Source organism: Aotus nancymaae, unplaced genomic scaffold (genome assembly GCF_030222135.1).
Source record: "Aotus nancymaae isolate 86718 unplaced genomic scaffold, 86718_ANA_hifiasm-v0.15.2.pri h1tg000008l, whole genome shotgun sequence".
In the NCBI taxonomy this organism is placed as follows: domain Eukaryota; kingdom Metazoa; phylum Chordata; class Mammalia; order Primates; family Aotidae; genus Aotus; species Aotus nancymaae.
Genome location: NW_026988419.1, coordinates 32,730,634 through 32,751,549, shown reverse-complemented (window position 1 = coordinate 32,751,549; position 20,916 = coordinate 32,730,634). Strand labels below are relative to the sequence as shown.

Sequence of the window (20,916 nt, the reverse complement as noted above, 5' to 3'; positions counted from 1 at the left end):
ATACAGATACCTAAATTCTCTTGAGAAAATGGGTGATCTGGTAATTTTGGCTGCATTCTTGGAAAGGCAACAACTAGCTACAACCAAAGAACAGCTGCCCCTTGTAGATAGGACATGGAGGTGCTCTTCCTCACCTTAGCTTCCACTACTCCTTATCTGCCTGCGTCACTCATTTACAGTACCTGCCTGTTCCTTGCAGATGATGGGTTTATAACCTTTCATCTGGTATCAAAGTCTGTACTCTTTTTTCTAGAGTACCCTGCCTCTTCTGACCCTGGAGTTAAAAAAGGCATTTTTCTCTCTGCTGATATAGCTGGCTAGTTCAATCCATTGAATGTGTTTTACTAAATAGGATACTTTCCCCTTACCACACAAAGACACTCATATACAGACAGACAGACAGACACACACACACACACACACACACACGTACACACATACATACTTTTCCTATAGAACAAAATTTAACCCAGACAGGATTCAAGATCTGGGAAACTCAGATTATACTGGGATTTTTAAGACTACTCAAGCTTCATTCAGTCAGTAAGTCAGCCAACAAACATTTATTGAGAAGATTTTGTGTACGAAACACTACGCAGGGGTTGGGGATACAATGGTGAACAAGACCTGGCCCCTACCCTCTAGAAACTTGTAGTGTAGTATAGATGTTCTTAAACCAATGTACCTTCTTACAGGGCCTTGGGGAGTCTGGGATGTTCCTGGGGTCATCTGTGTTCTTTGCCATTGCTGACGCCGTGGCCACAGTACGAAGAGAAAGAGGCATAGCTGAGGACTTCACGGTGCAGAGCCCAGCAACGCCAGAATGGGTCCGAATGGCCTGTGCAGATCGATTCACAGAAATGGTATGGAATTGTTTATTTTCCTAAAGGATGATTTGTCTATTTCCTGCTTCTTAGACCTCTTGGGTAAATTTATAACCTAATCTGTGTCTAGCTAATCAAATTATGAAATGAAAAAAGCAAATCACACAAATACACCTTGTGTACAGGTAGTAATTTTAACTTTTAAAAAAGCATTTCCTACATTTTAATTTGATAATCTTACCAACCCTGAAGTAGGATAATTTATTACTGTCATGCTGCAAAAACTAATAGCTAAATGGAAAGCAACTGACTGATTTCTCCAAACAGTGGTTAAGTATTCCCTCCCTCCCTCTAGCCTACCAACTCCATCCTGCCCCTTAAGAAAAACAAACACACACATGCAGAAATCCATGTGTCATATAGCCATATTTGATAATGTCACTTTCTGTGCTCCCTATACAGAGTATACACAGACTGCCTGTCATTTAGAAGTAGGGTGATCCCATTGCCAGCTACTACCTTTCTACTTCATTCTGTTTCATACCAACGCCTCCCAGCCCAGGAGGGAGAGGGCTAGGCAGTTATCAGCGTGGATACACCCATGGCAAATCCCACCTGCTGAAGGTTACAGACAAGTAACTTTCCAGAGGTCATTGAGCCTAGCCGTTGCCAATTTCCTAAGCATCCTAATTTAAGTAATAGCTAGCATTGACTGAACACCACACTAAACATTTTAGGCATATTAGTCATTACTGCAATTCTATAAGTAACTACTGGTATTTTCTTCATTTTACTATTGGTGAAATAGGTGCAATAACTTGCCCAAGATCACACACCTAGCATTTAAGGGTTAAGATTCAAACCCAGGCTGTCTGGCTTCACCATAATATATGGCCTCTCAGAGAGAAAACAGTTGATTCTCTACTTTGTAAAAAGAAATTTGTGTTTTCAAATCTATATTAAAAGAAGCCAAAATACTTAACTGACTTCTCCAAAATAGCAAACCATAGAGTAAAAAGATTTTACAGAAATATTGCTTAAAAGGAAGTGTCATAATTATTAATTTCCTTCCCCTACATGGCCTATTTATCTTTCCATCTTCAAATCTAACTCAACACGGTCACCCTGTAATTTCCCTCCAAGTCTATGGTTCTGACCCCCATCTGATTCCATTGTCTACAGCAATGATTACAATCACCTGCCTCTGGCCAGTCCCTCTTCAGATGGGCAGAGCTAGGGAACTAGCACCTTCTACCCACTCTAGGAACTCCTCCGTGCCCATTGTGGCCTAGAGGTTAGTCATCTGCCCATTCCTCACTCTGCGGTCACTGTGGAATGGTGTCATCTCATACCCCAAAAGCATAAGCACTTCTGACCTTTAAAAAATATTCTCATTCACATTTTGCAATAATAAATACCCTTTTCTGGAATGAGGCAGATTAAGAAAACTAAGAAACACAACAAAAAGATACTTCTAATCTTCCTTTCTTGCCTGAGGTTAATGTTTTCAGTCTTCCATTGGCCTGGCTCCTAGAAAATGAATTCCTTCATTTCTAAGATTTCAGGCTGTTTTGAATAGTCCAGTTGTCTGGCAAAGTAGCTCTGTCATATTCAATGGTAAGAAATGAAACACTTCGATTTCATTTACCATTTGGGACTTAGCCTCTTAGCTACCTGGTCCATGTGATGACACCATATTTTCTCTCAAGTCTGATGGTTCCTTGATAAGACTGATATATCTTTACAGATATAAATCATCTACTAATTTGTGCACATAAATCAAATGCTCAATGTTAGAATAACCTAGCATTTTCTAAAATACTCATAGAGACATAGTTTCTAAATATCCCTTCAGGTTATAATCTATGTTTGGTATTTTAGACCTCCTTTTAATAACATACATTGCCTTTTGTCTTTGTAAAAGTAACATATCCCTTATGGAAAAATTTTAAAATGCTGAAAAGAATAAGGTGAAGTTAAAATCAGCCATATTCCCACCAACTAGAACTAACTATAACCATGTTCTGGAGTATGAGTGTGCACGTGTGTACACTTTTAACCATCTTTCAATTTATATATGTTTACATTTACAATGTATCTTATTTGTAAACTCATTTAATTAAAATCAAAATGTCCCTAAAATAAGTCTTTAAAAAGATTTGAACAGTATCATTGGGAATGACTCTGCTGAGCCTCAGTCACAGAAAATCTGGATTGGGAATTTCATGGGAAAAGTATCCCATGAAACATCACTCAAAAAATAGTTGCTTAAACACAAAAAGAAAATACCTGGCCAAACTCGTTTATCCTACAAACTCTGAATCTTTATCTGTAGCCATTGGAATAAATTTGAGGGGTGAGGGCAGGACAGAATGTTTTTAACTTTTCAGTAACAAACACCTTGTTATTAAGGCTACTTAGACTAAATGGAGAATGATCATTTATCCTTTTTTCTTTTTTTTTTCTTTTCTTTTTTTTTTTTTTTGAGACAGGGTCTTGCTCTGTTGCCCAGGCTAGAGTGCAGTGGTGCAATCTCAGCTCACTGCAACCTCCACCTCTCAGGTTCAAGCAATTCTCCTGCCTCAGCCTCCTGAGTAGCTGGGATTACAGGCATGTACCATCATGCCCGGCTAATTTTTGCATTTTTAGTAGAGATGGGGTTTCACCATGTTGGTCAGCCTGGTCTCGAACTCCTGGCCTCAGGTGATATGCCTGCCTCAGCCTTCCACAGTGCTGGGATTACAGGTGTGAGCCACCGCACCCAGCCATGATTATTTATCCTTCATATTTCTCACAACCTACAATATTTCTAGCCATTGCACTGAATTCACATATATTTGAAACAGTGAGAAGAAAGCCCTCTCCAAATACTTGAGAAGACTTAAGTTACTTTGTTCAAGCCTCCAGACCCCTTCTCCTCAGCTGTTCACGAACAAAGGGAGGGGGCTGGTTAGAAGCCAGCCTTGATTGGAACCTCCCAAGGAGCACAGAAAGGAGGATGTCCTAAGTTTTAGTTTAACAAAGAGGCCAAGAAACACACAAAATTTAGATTATTCTACTATTACCTGTTGCAAGAAATGGCAATATTTCTCCATCCATATAGAAATATAAACAAGAAACCAAGAAGCCATCCTGCCATTTCTCTCCCTCATACTCAGTCGCTAGTCCTTCACCATGTCCTGTTCGTTTTTACCCCCCAACAATTTCTTGACCCAGTCCATTTCCTCCACCCTTAACCACTATATTATTCATTCATCCTGCAGACAGGTGTTGAGCATCAAAAGTGTGCCAGGCATTGTTCTACAGAACAATTCTGGGGCTACAGTAGTGAATGAAATAGAGACCCCCATCTTGGTGGAGTTTACTTTCTGGTGACCCTAAAGCTACCTACCATCTCTCCATCCTGGATCAAAGCTGCCTCCTGGCTGGTCTCCCTACATCCGCTGCAGCCAGAGCTTGTGGTGTGGCAAAGCAGACCATGCCGCACCAGCACACACATTGGCAAAAGCTTCCCTTTGCTTGTAGGAGATAGAAAACTTCTTAACTTGCCCTCCCAAGCCTACAAACCTTCAGAGTCCAGTATGGCCAACCCCACCCACCTCTCCAGCCACACGTGACCCCACCCAGCCACACCTGCCTTCTTCTGTCATTCCTCATGTCAAGGACAGAGACACTCACTCCTGCTTTAGGGCCTCTGCTGTGCTCTTCCTTCTCCTTGGAACCATCTTCTTCTGTTCAACTTGTTAACTCCTACTTGGCCTTAATCAAATTCAACAATTTCATTTGATCCCTTCCTTCCTGCATAGTTTGAGGTCCCAGGAATATAGCCCTCCTGAGTAGCTAGGATTACAGGCGTGTACCACCATGTGATACATGGTGAACCAGACTCACAGGTCCCTGCTCTCAAGGCATTTATAGCCTAGCAAGGAAGGACGACAAACAATGACTGTGAATTATAAGTGTTTGACTGACCCTGGGGTATCCTAATACATCCCATAGAACAAAGCCTTTCCAACTTAGCCTTATGCTTTTCTTGAAGTTGGGGGGTCATAGATGGGATCCCACTTTGGTTACTCATCATGCAATTATTCATTCATCTAACATATTTATTGAGCACCTTCCATGTGCCAGGCACTGCTAGGAAACTAAAAAACTAGTGGCGAGCAAGATCATTCTCCATATGACATGAACCTTACATTCTGTGAGGAAAGCCAGACAGTAAACAAGTAAACAAATGCACAATATAATTGCAGGTGGTGATGAATACTGTGAAGCAAAATTGAAGAGAAGGGAGCTAGAATGTGAAGCAGAGATTATTTGATTGTAGTTTGTTAGGGAAGTTCCCTCTGGGAGTTTTCACATTTGAGCCAAAGTCTGAATGAAGCAAGAGAGCAAGTATAAAGCTGGCAATGGTACAGTCCAGGCTGAGACCAGCTCGTGCAAAGGCCCTGCGGCAGCTTCAAAAGAATCAAATTCGCTTGGGACTAAGTAGCCCTCAAAAGTGGCCCTCTTCTTAAGTGTATGATTTGCCTCTCTGGTAGAAAAATCTTAGAATTGTTGTTCTTCCTGGCAGAGAGAGAAAATAGAATTTGTGGTCACACCATTCATTTTCACAACAGCAGAGTGAAACCTGGATAGTCCTTCCAATCAGCAGCTTTCCTACTAGTCTTTATCACACTTCAGGTCTACTTCTTTAGACTTTTAGTGACTGTAATTCATTCATCCCCGTAGGAGGCACAGCAGGCCTCCTGAAGTTCTTATAGCCTGGTTGCTCACACAGACTAATCTCTAAAGCATCTTGGAACAAAAAAAAATCAGAATTTACATTTTTAATACACTTGATCAAAACTACAACATGGCTTTTAATTGAAATATATAATGATTCACACTGGTACACAATGCTGTACTATGCAAATACAGAGAAAGAATGAGAAACAGATATTAACAGTCTTTGTATTGGGCCTTTGAATGCTGTTGTCAAAACACAGTTTGTTCTAATGAATAAGAAGGTCGGGGAGTCGGAATATCTGTGTACTAGAGCGTAAGTATTGAGAAGTTCAAGACCTCCTATTTTAATAACCGTCTTAGACCCATAAGGTAAATAACAGCCTAACTAGATCTGTTTCTTAAACAGAAATGATGGAAAAATGCTCAGTACTTTTCCCTTGGAATTAAATAAAATAATGCATGTAAAAATACTGTGTAAATATGAGTCACTCTAAATATTAGCATTAAGGTCATCACCAAAAACCCATAAACTGTTAATGACCTTCTTCAAAATATGCCTCTCCCAAAGAGCTTGAAAAGTGTTTCCACATTAAATCAAGTTGACCTGCTAAGGCCAGAATAAACAACAACTCTTCTAACTAGCAGCCTCATGTTCATGGGTAAATTAGCTTCAAGAAAGGCAGGCATTGGTAAGAAGCCTAAGGCATGTTCGTTACCAAAAAAATAATAATAATTATAGTGTATGTATGAGCAATTTACTATGTCAAAAGGTTTTTTTTTTTTTTTCTTTTTTTTTTTTTAACATGTTTGGGTTTGTTTAACCTTAATCACAGCATTGCTGGCTGCATTTTTACATGGGCTCTTTCTCAGGTGGTTAATTTCTGGTGAGGACAGTGTTGCTGGTGATGGTTTCTACTCTGAGCCCAGCAGGGCAGCCTGGCTCAGCTAGGCATGGCCAGAAACATAGTCTTTATGTAATTTCCTTTTCGGTGATGGGAGAAAGAAAAATATATATTTCTTGGAAAATGTGTTTTGTACAGTCATCTTAAATTCCACAAGGGGAAAAAAAAGGAAACTTCCCTTAAAGATATACATAAATACATATTTAACACTTTCAAATTAGGTCTTCTCCTTAGAAACAGTGATTTCATTTTTTTAAAAAAATCTTTAGGATTCAGAGACATGAAGGGTTCCACACTCTCAAAAATTAGAAAAATACTGCCCTGGAGAATGTGGAATAGGTCAGACTTTTTTAAAAAAAAAAAAATCATGTTATCTTAATATCACCAGCAGCAAAACGTATTTATTGAGTAATCACAAAATGTGGTGTATGTGGGCTGCCACAGTGGGAGGCCATGTAAAGTCAATTAGCAGCTTCAGTTTCCATCTCCCGGAAGTTAAAATCAGACAACTCAGCTTGGAAACAAGTTTATAAACAGGTTTCAGCTTACCCCACTTCTGAAGGGGCAGCCTGGAACATGCTGACTCACAAGAACTCCTTGCAACCATAACAAATGGCTAATGTCCTGCATTACACTGACGCATGATTTTATCATAACCTAGTGGGGAAAAGTCCTTCATTCTTAGCTCAGTCCTCAATTCCAAATGGCCATGCCTGTCCTTCACAGAATCTGCTATTCTGAGATTGACCAATGGCTGGTTTCCAAAGTCCTTCACCTTCTTCCCACGCCGCAAACCCTAATGCCATCTCCATCTATGGACTCCCCTCCCTTTACAGCACAGCGTCTCTCACATCCCCACCTCTCATTTTCCCTCCCTGCTTCTTTTGCATTTCTAGATGCCCAGACTCAGTGAGAGTTGGCAGCATTAAAAGCGCCACCTGTTTAGTTCAGTAACTGGAGCCCTTCCTCCCTGATGGAGGAGAGGCACGTGAACATTTCACATACTGCCGGCAGCCTGGTTTACCCACTCCTCTCAGGCGGTTCACTCCCGAACACTAGTCATTCAAGATGAAGCCTGTTCAACCCCATACTCCATACACAGCCCTGGATTTCTCTGAGCTGGGGGAGATGTACTACCAGCCCTACAAGACTGCCTTTCTATTTCTTAGGGCTCATAGACCACAACATGTGAAAACATGAAATCTCCAGCCTGTTCAGCTAAAATCTAAGCTACAGATAATTGGCAGGGCCTTAGACCAGCACAGACATGCTTCGGTCACCTGGATTCCTTGAGATGGAACACAGAGTGGACTGCACAGCTCAGACAGACTGAGAGTCTCCCATGGTGTCTTCCTCAGAATGCTCAACCTATTGTCCTGTTCCCATAAACACGCACACAGACACATGCACGCACATACTCAGGTATGTACTCATTCTTAACCACATTCTTCTAGCCTCTCATGCTGTCTTGAAAGAGGTTTTATTGGCTGTGAAACTGGTTCCACATTGAATACGTTTGTCCCAGGATGCAGGAACTGAATCTTTTCCCTGCAGTGTTTGGTGACATTTCACAGAGTAGCTATTCTCACTTCTGAAGGGAGATTCTCTGATACTGTTATTGAATGTATATTTTTGTATCTAAAAACTCTCCTATGTGATCTCTTCCTCCTTAGGTTTGTAGGGGCAGAGGAAAGGGAGAGATAGGGAGAACACCTAAAAGGGAAGAGGCAAAAGCTGGAGGCATTCCTCAGTTTAAGAGAGGAAATAAGAGATGCAGAATATAAAACAGGAGAAAAGACAGCCCATCTCATCCTGCCAGGGAGAAGAGTTACAATGAACTGTTTTAGCTTAGTGCATGAGACAGGCCCCAAGTCAGAGTGTATCTGGGTTTCAATTCCAGCTCGATCTTTTTCTTTTCTTTTTTTTTTTTTTTAAGATGGAGTCTTGCTCTGTCACCCAGGCTGAAGTTCGGTGGCACAATCTCAGCTCACTGCAACCCCCGCCTCCCAGGTTCAAGTGATCCTCCCACCTCAGCCTCCCGAGTAGCTGGGACTACAGGTGCACACCACCATACCCAGCTAGTTTTTGTATTTTTGGTAGAGACAAGGTTTCACCATGTTGCCCAGGCTGGTCTCAAACTCCTGAGCTCAAGCGATCTGCCCACCTCAGCCTCCCAAAGTGCTGGGATTACAGGCATGAGGCACTGCACCCGGCCCCAGCTCTACCTTTGATGCTTTATTTAACTTCTCTGATCACTCAGTTTTCTTATCTATAAAATGAGAGACAGGTGGGGTATGGAGAGAATAACTCTAGTTACTTTACAGGGTTGTTGTAAGAATTGAATAAGATAATATATAAAGCAGTTAGCAGTTGTTGCACATAGTAAATGGTCAATACATACTGATGATGATAGTGAAGACAATTGAGTCAGGGATCCCTAAAACCACCCTTAGATTTAACGATTCGCTAGAAGTGCCCAGGCACAGTGGCTCTCGCCTGTAATTCCAGCACTTGGAAGGCTGAGGCAGGAGGATCACTTGAGATCAGGAGTTCGAGACCAGCCTGGGCAACAAAGCAAGATGGTGTCTTCACTAACAAACAAAAAAATTAGCTAGGCATGGTGGGCCATGCCTATAGTCTCAGCTACTCAGGAGGCTAAGGTGAGAGGATTGCTTGAGCCCAGGACTTTGAGGCTGCAGTGAGCTATGATTTTGCCACTGCACTCAAGCCTGGGTGACAGGGCAGGACTCTGTCTTAAAAAAAAAAGAGAGAGAGAGAGAGACTAAAAATTCCATAACTTTAGCAGAAGAGTAGACTTAAATCTCCCATAGGCTAAACTGAGGAGTTTTGCCCTGTGTCCAGCCCAGACTTTGCAGAACAGCCTCATTCTAAAGAAGAGAGCCAAGCAGCTCTCACAGGAGCAGCTAAGAAGAGAATAGGGAAGGCCCTTTGGGAAGGCAAACCTAGCCCTTCATTTACATTTCAATATAGAGGGCAAAAAGTAAGAACGAATTTAGGAAAATGTCCTGAGTGGTAGAAGTTGGATGGATTACTTGGCTTTTTGTATTTCTGTGAAATAAATATCTATTAGGAAAGGGGAGAAAGCTCTTTGGAACCCTCATAGCTTTCCATGATCAGGGAAAAGTTTGCTTTGCTTTGTAACATATTTGTAACTAAAAGTCAACGCTTCAAACCAAAACATAACAGGGGAGAGGAGGGATGTGTGTTCTGCTTTGGGGTTGAACCTAAAGGGGAGAATTCCCTGAAGAGGAGACAAGCATTGAGGACCATGAGAAAGGATGAACAATTCTTGGGACTTGTAGTCCAGTAGAGTGAAATGAGGCTGGGGTTTAACCAGCAAGAACACAATGTCACACAACCCCTTTGGCTAAAGGTGCCAACAGGGCTGTTATCTTATCACTGTGGAGGAGTCTAGGTGTGTGGGTTCAGTGTGTACACTGCCCAGCCTAGTCACATCCCCACTCCCAGATGAATTCATAGGAGGTATAATTCTTTTTGGATTCTTATCTGGAAAGCAAAGAAGATAGGTAACTAATTGAAGTGCCCTCTTACTAAACTGAGCACGGTGGCTCACGCCTGTAATCCCAGCAGTATGGAAGGCCGAGGCACGTGGATCACTTGAGGCCAGGAGTTCCAGACCAACCTGGCCAACATGGTGAAACCCCATATCTACTAAATACAAAAATGAGCCAGGCGTGGTGGTGAACACCTGTAATCCCAGCTACTCAGGAGACTGAAGCATGGAATCACTTGAACCTGGGAAGAGGAGGTTGCTGTGAGTTGAGATCGTACCACTGCACTCCAGCCTGGGTGACAGAGCAAGCCTGGGTGACAGAGCAAGACTCTGCCTCAAAAAAAAAAAAAAGTCTGTAGTGCCCTCTTACTTAGTAGCAACATTAGGTATAGCAGAGACGACAACACAAACTCACCTTCTTTTCACAGTTGTCATTTGAAAGGAATAACACAGTCCCATGCCCCAGGAGCCAGGAACATCCAGTCTCCTCTCATCCAAAAAATTTTTAAAACCCAAGATCTGATGTAATGCCCTGTTGAAATATTGCAGTGGTGTTATAGTATATTAAGTATTTAATTTTCTTTCTTTCTTAGATCCCAAGAGATGACCCTAAGACATTTAAACCTTGGTCTATCCCTATAGCATAACACTGGTATTTCCTAAAAGGTAAGATCAATAAACTAAAAGAGTATTATTCAAAGAGTGGGGGAGAATCAGACAATCCAGTAGCTTTCACACTGTGTTCTACAGAAATCAAGGATTGCACAAGTGCTTAAATCATGCTTCATTTTAAAGTCAATATATCTTATCCAATATTTAAGACCTTTAACACTAAATATGCATGATTTGGGGAACTGACAAAGGAAGGCCAGGGTGTTTTAACCAACATGGTAGTTTTTCTTTTTATTTTAAAATAAAATATGAGAATACACTGGATTAAAATATTTAAAGATCCTACTCCCTGATTCTTCTAAGAATCACAACCAGAATGCAAAACACCAAATTGGAATCTACTGATTACTCCATTTATAATTAACTAGCACTGTTTGGAAGAGTTACCTATCTGTATTCATTGAATTCAACTGCTGCAATTTTGTGCTGCTGCTTAACACAACACACAGAGCACCGAACGCTTTGGAGAGTGGCCACAGAAACTCCTTGGGAAATACATGCTGATAAGAAGAAACATTGTTTTTTTGTTAGAAAATTAAACTTCTATGTTCTGCACACTAACAGGGCAACAACTGAAAACACTGTGGAAGAGAAAGAACTCTATGGCATACACTCAGAAAAAAAATAAAATTTTTTCATTAAAATCTAATTTTTCAATGTAATCGGGGTCTTGCTATGTCACCCAGGTTGGTCTTGAACTCCTGGGCTCAAGTGATCCTCCCATTCTGGCCTCCCAAAGTGCTGAGATTACAGGCATGAGTCACTGTGCCCAGCCTGACAGACTTTAAAATAAAGACCATCCTCTGCTATGCATGATTGCTCATGCCTGTAATCGCAGTACTTTGGGAGGCCAAAATGGGAGGATCACTTGAGCCCAGGAGTTCAAGACCAACCTGGGTGACAAAGCAAGACCCCGTCTCTCTTTTTTAATTAAAATTTTAAATTTAAGAATTTTTTAAAAGACCATCCTCAAATTGCAAGACAAATTTAAAAAACAAAAAACCTCTTGTCACTTTACCACTTATAATTATTTCTGTGTGTCAGAATGTTATCCATGCCTTGTAGTCAAAACAAGATGCACATATAAATTGCATTCTGAGTCTGTAACTGTCATCCTTTACCTGCAATTCCAAATTCTTACATTCTTCAAAGTAACATAATTGCTCTTACATATTTGCTTTATAAGGAAGTGTACAACATTGATCTTATAAATTAAATTTATACCACACTAAAAACATATACATGTGAGTGTGTTCCCCATAACATTTTAAACCTCTTGCTAAAAATATTCAAAAACCTCTGATGTCATCCAGTTTCTTATTTTATAAATGAAGGCATGGAAGCCATAGGAGAGTAAGTAACTACCCAAATGCACTTATTCATAACTGTAAATCTTACCAACCCAATTGTCAATTATTTATTGTTCTTCTCCCTAAATATGAAGTTGAGAGATTTGTACACTTTGTTTCATAATTATTGTCTTTTCTTCTTCTTTCCAGATGTTTCAGTTTTTCACAAGTAAAAAGATGGCTTGTTAATCCTAAATGGGTTCCAAACTGATACTCTTACACTGTTGTAGAAAAAAAATAGACACAAAATTTAGAAACATTATCCAACTCTGATTATATTAACCCAATGAATCATTATTTACAAAGTATTTTACTTAGACTTTCCAGCCTAGAAGCCACCAGCAAAGCACTGCTATATCCACAGCAAGCAAGTTTAATGCTGATTTGTTTCTGAAAAGATCATATAAACATTGATGTAAATGCAAATTTTTCCTTTTTGTGTCCATCCAATCTAACTGGACTGGTAATACAGGTTGTGATCATCGAATGAATGACACTTCTTGGTAGATAAATATATGATGATTTTCCCAGTGTATTTGATGCAGTAACCACAAGAGAGTTCTGCAAGTTTTGTTTTGCCATGGATCAGCCATAGGTCTATGTACGTGCATTTGACAGCAAAGGAGTGGTATTTCCCTCATGTAGATCTACTATTCAATTGATTAACATTCTTTTGGATTGGGAGAAGGGGGTAAAGCAATATAAAAAGTTTGCCTTACCATATGCATTATTTTAAATGACGGTAAATACAATTGTATTTTTTTTTTTCTTAGAATTTGGTCAGTTGGAGATAAGGATGATTACTGGGTATTTATTTTCCATTTGTCATACTTGAAAACTATAAAGCACTAAAAATAGAGGGGCCTGAATAAAAATTATTTCTGTGAATTGATGCAGTAAAATCTGGACGGCATGGATGTTAATAAAATGCTTTTTAAAAAAGATACAGTTGAAGCCATATATTTGTAACCAGTTCTTTGGGCTCAATAAACATCATTAAAATATGAAACTGACTAAAATTTTTAAATAAGTAATACATTAACATGGCTTGGATGTTTAAAAAAAGATAAAGCAAAGGCTTACTCTCATACTGCTATGGCCTGAATGTTTATGTCCCCCCAGAATTCATACATTCAAACCTAAACCCCAAAGTGCTGGTATTTTTTGTTTGTTTGTTTGCTCTTTTGTTGTTGTTGTTATAAGATACTAGGTCCTAGAAAAGGTTGTGGTATTAAGAGGTGGGGCCACTGGGAAGTGATTAGGTCATGAGGGCTCCACCTTCATGAATGAGATTAGTGCCCTTATGAAAGAGACCTCCAAGAGCGAGGCAACCTCCTTCACCATGTGAGAACACTGCAAGAAGACACCGTCTATGAACCAGAGAGGGGCCCCTCATCAAATACTGAATCTGTTAGCACCTGAAACTTGGACTTCCCAGCCTCCAGAACTGTGAGTAAAACATTTTTGTTTATAAGCCACTTAATTTATGGTATTTTTGTTATAGCAGCCCAAACCAACTAAGACACAAACCACCCCCATCCATCCAATTCTCACACATATACAGAGTGTAACTTCTGCTTTCCCAGAAGCCCCAGTATGTAGCCTGTCCCAGAATGCCCAGCCACGCTTGGCAAAATCAGAGCTACTCAGCTGGCCCTACAAACGGACAGGACACAATAGCCAAATGTCAGAATGTTTGAAGAAGGCTAGGGCAACAGGACAAGTACCTGGCTCCTGCCCCTGTTTTCACACCTGCTGTGCGCCTTCTCTCTGTCTAGACAATTCCACCCTACCCACTTCCCAGCATCCATGGCAGCCTGGTGGTACCTATAAGGGTGAGGAACTGTATGCTCATCGTGGGCTTCCTGGAGCCTCCTATTTCTTACTCTCTGGGACTTGGAGCACAGGAGACATTTGTACTTTTGCCTTCTGGGCCTGGGTTCTCTGAGTCAGTTTTCTTTTTTGTAAAGAAAAAGCCTGCTCCCAGTTCCACCCTAGAACAGTGAAAATTAACATTGTATCTGTTTCATATAATTGAGCAGACAAATAGCAAAAAGATATGCTTTCTAATGTTTAAGATGTCAAAAGAAAGTTAAAAAATTAGGCAGAAATAGTTGGAGACAGAAAATAAAGGAATTTTCTCAGTCCCCCCACACACCCCTGAAAGTTAATGTTAAGATACCACTGAGTACAAAGCAATAGCGTTCCTTCCTTTGCCGAGGGACAGTAGGACAGGCTCCCCTGTGCTCCTGTAACTTCACATTTAGATAATTTTACTAAATGTGAAATTTAGTAAACTTTAGTAAACTTCACATTTACTCTTGCTCCAAACCATTCTGCTCCAACCATTCTTGCTCCAAACCATTCTGCACATAACCGCCAAGACAGTATTTCTCAACATCTGTAACCACCCACTGTCACTGAGTAAAAGAGTAGCATTCAACAGGACAGTTTCTTCTTCCAAAAGGGACTTTACTGTCATCTATGAAGTGGTCACCTGTTGTTTTTATCTGACTGCTGTCTCTTCCTTTGGGAAATCATCCATCCTCCACTCCATGTTCCAAATGAGCTGCTGGGAAATGAATGGGATAAGCTGGGTTAGAGTCTTTCCTGAGAGATAGGCTCTTGCGCAAGGTACACAAGGTGAAAAGGCCACTGTAGCAGGTCGCCTGGATGGCCGCAGACAGTCCACAAGCTCTCGCTGCTGAGCTCCTCAGAAATGCCCTCCTTCCTGTGCCTGGTTCTTCAGCTCTGCCCTCAATTCTGTGACCTACCCAGCACCTTTCCAGTGGTCAGTTTCCTAGGGTTGCCGCAACAAATTTTCACAAGCTGGGTGGCTTCGGTGTGTATTCTCTCACAGTTCTGGAGGCTAGAAGTCCAAAGTCAAGGTGCTGGCAGGGCCGTGGGTTCTCAGGTAGAATCCTTCCTTGCCTCTTTGGGTGGCTCCTGGCGTTCCTTGTGGCTGTATCACCCCAACCTCTGCTTCAGTCATCTCGTGGCCTTCTTCCCAGTATGTCTGTATCCAAATCCTCTCCTTTCTCATAAAAACACCAGTCATTGGATTTAGGGCCCACCTTAATCTAGTAAGACCTTATCTTAATTAATCTGCAAAGACTTTATTTCCAAATAAGGCCACTTCTGAGGTTCCAGGTAGACATTAATTTGGGAGGACGCTATTCAACCCACTCTACCAATAAACCTTGCTGAGACTAATGGATAGTTTTGGAGTAGAAGTGACCCTCTCTCCTTTATGCCCCTATTGTACCTGGTTCTTCTGTCACATACACTATTTGTCTGCATGGGTATCCTTTCTTTCTAGACAAACCACTGACTGATGACAGGGACTCATCTCTTACCATAGGGTCTATCTCAAGCTGATACTTACATATGTTTGTTTAAGGAAGAGCCAATGAATGTGCTCTATGACAACAAAAGTACAGATGAACCTACACTGTGCAACTCAGATATCCATGAGCCAGGAGATCTAAGGAAGGTAAAAAGAAAAAACCTACAGTTATTTGACAAAGAAACTAGGCTTCACATTTTTATTGGATATAAGTCTGCTGGAGTCACTGTTTATTTTACTTGCACATATTAAGCAAAGTTTTCCAAAACTTGGAAATAAGGCTAAAAGAAAAAAAAAATACTATGAGACGTTTATTTTCGTTTATTTTAGAAACAGGGTGTCACTCCGTCACCCAGGCTGGAGTGCACTAGTACAATCATGACTCACTGCAGCCTCAAATGTCTGGGCTCAGGCAATCCTCCCACCTTGACCTCCAGCGTAGCTAGGACTACGGGAGTGTGCCACCAGGCCTGGCTAATTTTTTAACTACATGTTTTTTGTAGAGATGGGATCTCCCAATATTGCCCAGGCTGGTCTCAAAGCCCTGGCCTCAAGTAAACCTCCCCCTGCGGGTAACTTTTTAATGTTATCCTCCAACATTGTCTAATAAACCCATTGGCTATATATTTGACATCTATTCACTATATATTGTATAGAAGTCACTATATATTGCACAGCTTTAAGATCACAAGTGGTTTTTGGTTCCATGGATGAATTGTATAGTGGTGAAGTCTGGGACTTTAGTGTACCCATCACCCAAACAGTGTACATTGTACCTAATAGGGAGTTTTTCATCCCTCATACCTCTCCCACTCTCCCTCCTTGGTTTATACACTTAAAGTTAGATGCTGACATGCAGTCAGCAAAGGAAAAAAAAAATAAACGCAGGACTCTGAGGTTCTTCCATATGTAAGAAGAGCCTACATAATTTTTACAGCAATTAATCTGATGAACATAGTTTATAATTTAAATGAATACATTTCATATTCTACAACAAATATAATCTATTGACTAAATGTAACTAATGATGAACCGCCATACATATAACCCCATTAAAAAGTGGGCAAAGGACATAAACAGACACTTTTAAAAAGACATACAAGTGGCCAACAAGCATATGAAAAACAGCTCAATATCACTGATTAGAGAAATGCAAATCAAAACCACAATTAGATACCATCTCACGCCAGTCAGAATGGCTATTATTAAAAACTCAGAAAATAACAGATGCTGGTGAGGTTGCAGAAAAAAAGAGAATGCTTACACACTGTTGGGAGTGTAAATTAGTTCAACCATGGTGGAAAGCAGTGTGGCGATTCCTCAAAGAGCTAAAAACAGAACTACCATTATACCCAGCAATCCCATTACTGGGTATATACCCAAGGGAATATAAATCATTGTACCCTAAAGACATGCACACAAATGTTCATTGCAGCACTATTCACAATAGCAAAGACATGGAATCAACCTAATACTTGATATGGTCTGGCGCTGTGTCCCCACCCAGATCTCATCTCAAATTGTAATCCCCAAGTGTTGGAAGAGGGGACTGGTGGGAGGTGACTGGATCATGAGGGCAGATTTCCCCCTTCCTGTTCTCATAATAGTGAATTTTCATGAGATCTGGTTGTTTGAAAGTGTGTAGCACCTCCCTCTTTGCGCTGTCTCTCTCTTGCTACCATGTAAGTTGTGCTTTGCTTCCCCCTTGCCTTCTGCCAGGATTGTAAGTTTCCTGAGGCCTCTTAGCCATGCTTCCCGAACAGACTGCAGAACTGTGAGTCAATTAAACCTCTTTTCTTCATAAATTACCCAGTCTCGGGTAGTTCTTTAGAGTAGTGTGAGAACAGACTAATACAATGCCAGTCAATGAGAGATTGAATAAAGAAACTGTGGTACGTACACACCATGGAATACTATGCAGCCATTAAAAAAAAGAACCACATCAGCTGGGAGCAGTGGCTCACACCTGTAATCCCAGTACTTTGGGAGACCAAGGAGGGCAGATCACGAGGTCAGGAGATCAAGACCATCCTGGCTAACACAGTGAAACCCTGTCTCTACTAAAAATACAAAAATTAGCTGGGTATGGTGGTGGGCACCTATAGTCCCAACTATGCAGGAGGCTGAGGCAGGAGAATCGCTTGAACCTGGGAAGTGGAGGTTGCAGTGAGCCAAGACCATGCCACTGCACTCCAACCTGGGCCACAGAGTGAGACTCCATCTCAAAAAAAAAAAAAAAAAAAAGAACAAGATCATGTCTTTTGCGGGAACATGAAGGAAGCTGGAGGACATTATCCTTAGCAAACTAATGCAGGAAGAGAAAACCAAATACTGCATGTTCTTATAAGTGGGAACTAAGTGATGAGAACTCTTGGACACAAAGAGGGGAACAATAGACACCGGGGCCTACTTGAGGGTGGAGGGTGAGAAGAGGGAGAGGATCAGAAAAAATAACTATTGGGTACTAGCCTTAGCACCTAGATGACAAGATAATCTATACAACAAAGCTCTATGATATGAGTTTACCTATATAACAAACCTGCACATGGACTCCTCAACCTAAAATAAAAGTTTAAAAACACACAAATTCGACCGCAAAATAAAAAGTGTTGGCCAGGACATGGAGAAGTTGGAACCCTTGTGCACTGCTGGTAGGAATGTAAACTGGTACAGCTGCAGTGGAAAACAGTATGGTAGTTCCTCAAAAAATTAAAAATTGGATTGCCACAGGATGCGACAATTCCATTCCTTTTTTTTTTTTTCCGAGATGAAGCCTTGTTCTGTGGCCCAGGCTAGAGTGCAGTGGCATGATCTCAGCTCACTGCAACCTCCGCCTCCCAGGTTCAAGTAGCTCTCCTGCCTCAGCCTCCCGAGTAGCTGGAATTACAGGCACACACCACCACACTCAGCTAATTATTGTATTTTTAGTAAAAACTGGGTTTCCCCATTTTGGCTAGGCTGGTCTCCAACTCCTAACCTCATGATCCCTGCACCTCAGCCCCACCTGCCGAAGTGCTGGGATTATAGGCGTGAGCCACCACGCCCAGCCAGCAATTCCATTTCTTTTATGTTTACAGCAAAAGAATGGAAAGCAAGGTCTCAATAAGATATTTATACACCCATGTTCACAGCAGCATTATTCACAACAGCTAAAACGTGGAAGCAGCCCAAGTGTCCATCAATGGAGAAACTGTTATTGGAAAATGTGGTATATATTATACAAATAATAGCCTTCTAAAGGAATGAAATTCTGACACAAGCTACAACATAGAGGAACCTTGATGAACCTTGCTAAATAAAATAAGCCAGTCACAAAAAGACAAATACTGTATGATTCCATTTATATGAAAACTTTAAAGTAGTAAAATCAGAGAGACAGAAAATGAAATAGTGGTTGCTAAGCACGTGGGGAAAGTAGAAGGAGAGTTATTGTTTAATAGGTATAAGGTCTGTTTTGCAAGATGAAAAGAGCTACAGAGATGAATGGTGGTGATAGGTGCACATTATTTAATAACACACAACTGTATATTTAAAAATGGTTAAGATGGTAAAATTTAGGTTATGTATGTTTTACCATGATAAAAAAATTGAAAAAAATAAAGAATAAACTTCTTTCTTTTCCTTTTTCTTTCCTTTTAGTAAATATAACAAGAACAGAGCCTGTACCAATTTAGCTAAGACCTTTTTCCATTTCTTTGGTTTATTTGTTCCTTGTGCTCAAGAAATTGTTGGAATGAAAATGTCCTCCAAGCTTATCCAGATCAGTATCATGAAAATATACTCTTCCCAAGGCCTCTCAAACACCATTGTTACCAATAGTTTATTCATGTTTTTATCCAAAAAGTAAATAAAACAAAGTTTGGGAGCTGATTTTTCAATCTCCACAAGTTGCTTATAGTCCATAAAAATTGAGGAGATACACACACAGACACACATACACACACACACACACACACACACACACACACACGCACAAATCCAATCCTCTTCTCCCTAGCCCTAATCTTCTTCCCACTCCTAAATTATCTAACCCTGGAAGAAGCAAGAGTAGACCTATGAGAAATATTTAAGGAGCTTTTCCAAAATTCCCATATACTGCTGCCCACCCCTACCCTATCTTGATATACTACCCAAATATTCTGGCAATGCCAGAATCTGGGTACTTTTTGTTTGCGGGAGTTTTTTGGAACAGGGTCTCACTCTGTCACCCAGGCTGGAGTGCACTGGCACCATCATAGCTTACTGCAGCCTCAAACTCCTGGGCTCAAGCAATCCTTCTGCCTCAGCCTCCTGTGTAACTAGGATTACAAGTGCACACCACCATACCCAGTTGATTTATTTATTTTTAGTAGAGATGGAGTCTCAACATATTGCTCATTCTGGTCTCAAACTCTTGACCTCAAGTGATCCTCCTGCCTTGGTCTCCCAAAGCTCTGGGATTACAGGTGTGAGTCACTGCACCTGGCCTAACCTGGGTAGCTTAAGAATCCATAGAGGGAAGAGGAAGAAAAGCAAGTAGACAAAAAGCAGGTTGTTGAAGGGTTACATTGACTTAGTTGAAATATAATTCAACAGGATCTTATTCTCCAGCTCACCAATGCTCCCCTTCCCCAGAGTAACTTTATATAATATTGACAGTCTGCTGGTATCATATAGATAATCTCTAGTGGTCTCCACTACTGACCAGTTACACAGTGATTTAAGGCAATTAGGCAATTGATGAACACAGCAATTGGCAGGTTCTCTTCATAAATAGCCATAGCCCCCACTAAAAGTTAGAGGTAAGTCAAACATCTCACATGACAGATTCACTCTGAGTGGACCCAACAACCTGATGGCAGAACCATCTACCCTTCTATAATAGTTGGGCCAGTGATAGCAACCTCACGGAGGAGAGTACTCAGAACCAATAGCGCTCCACACCTGGGAGGCTACTGCCAGCATCGCTTGCTGGATTCCTCCACCTTCCTTGGATGAGGTTCATAGAGCAAGTGTAACCTTTCTAGTCAACCACATACCTTATTTCTAACATCCACTATGCCAATGAACAAACCTTAAAATAGACTCTTGCAAAATTATTTGAAATGTGTAGGTAACCAAATTTGAAGTGTGGATTCATGATTTGGATTCTTCAAATGCTAATGAACCACACCTAGAGTGCAAGTTGATGCTACCTAGAGTATAGAAAAAAGTTAACTTACATTTAAATACATCATATGGTTTACACTAAATTTCTCAAGCGTTTTCAGGTAAATTACCACATACAAAGCAGAACATAGATGAAGACCAAACTCCTTAGGATGGGCTCTTAGCTCTCTTCAGGTATCCCCTGCTTCATCTTTGCCATCCCTTCCCCAATATTCACATATACAGATTCACATATACCCTACACCAAACACAGCAAGCCGCTCCCTGCTCTCAAATGTGACGGCTATGTTTCAGGCTGCTCCACATGCTGCTCTTACCTCCCTCTTCCCCATCTGACCAACCTCTTCTGCCAAGACCTACCTGAAATGTTTCCTATTCAGGATCCTTAGGGAACCCCTTCCTTCTCAACCCT

At 40.9% G+C, this 20,916-nt stretch overlaps 1 protein-coding gene and 1 long non-coding RNA gene across 2 annotated transcripts in view; one reads left to right on the top strand and one right to left on the bottom strand.

The window, feature by feature from the left end:
- Positions 1-12,954, top strand: part of LOC105731455 (aldehyde oxidase 2) — an 88,191-nt gene extending 75,237 nt beyond the window's left edge. The window contains exons 34-36 of the mRNA XM_064373205.1: positions 696-863; positions 10,583-10,655; positions 12,161-12,954. Coding sequence (XP_064229275.1) covers positions 696-863; positions 10,583-10,636 — 222 coding nt within the window. The 3' untranslated portion in view covers positions 10,637-10,655; positions 12,161-12,954. The remainder of the gene's footprint in view (positions 1-695; positions 864-10,582; positions 10,656-12,160) is intronic.
- Positions 545-20,916, bottom strand: part of LOC110568250 (uncharacterized) — a 27,020-nt gene continuing 6,648 nt past the window's right edge. Inside the window, exons 2-4 of the long non-coding RNA XR_002478550.2 lie at positions 14,508-14,582; positions 10,405-10,521; positions 545-838 (exon numbers count right to left, since the gene is read on the bottom strand). This is a non-coding gene — a long non-coding RNA (uncharacterized LOC110568250). The remainder of the gene's footprint in view (positions 839-10,404; positions 10,522-14,507; positions 14,583-20,916) is intronic.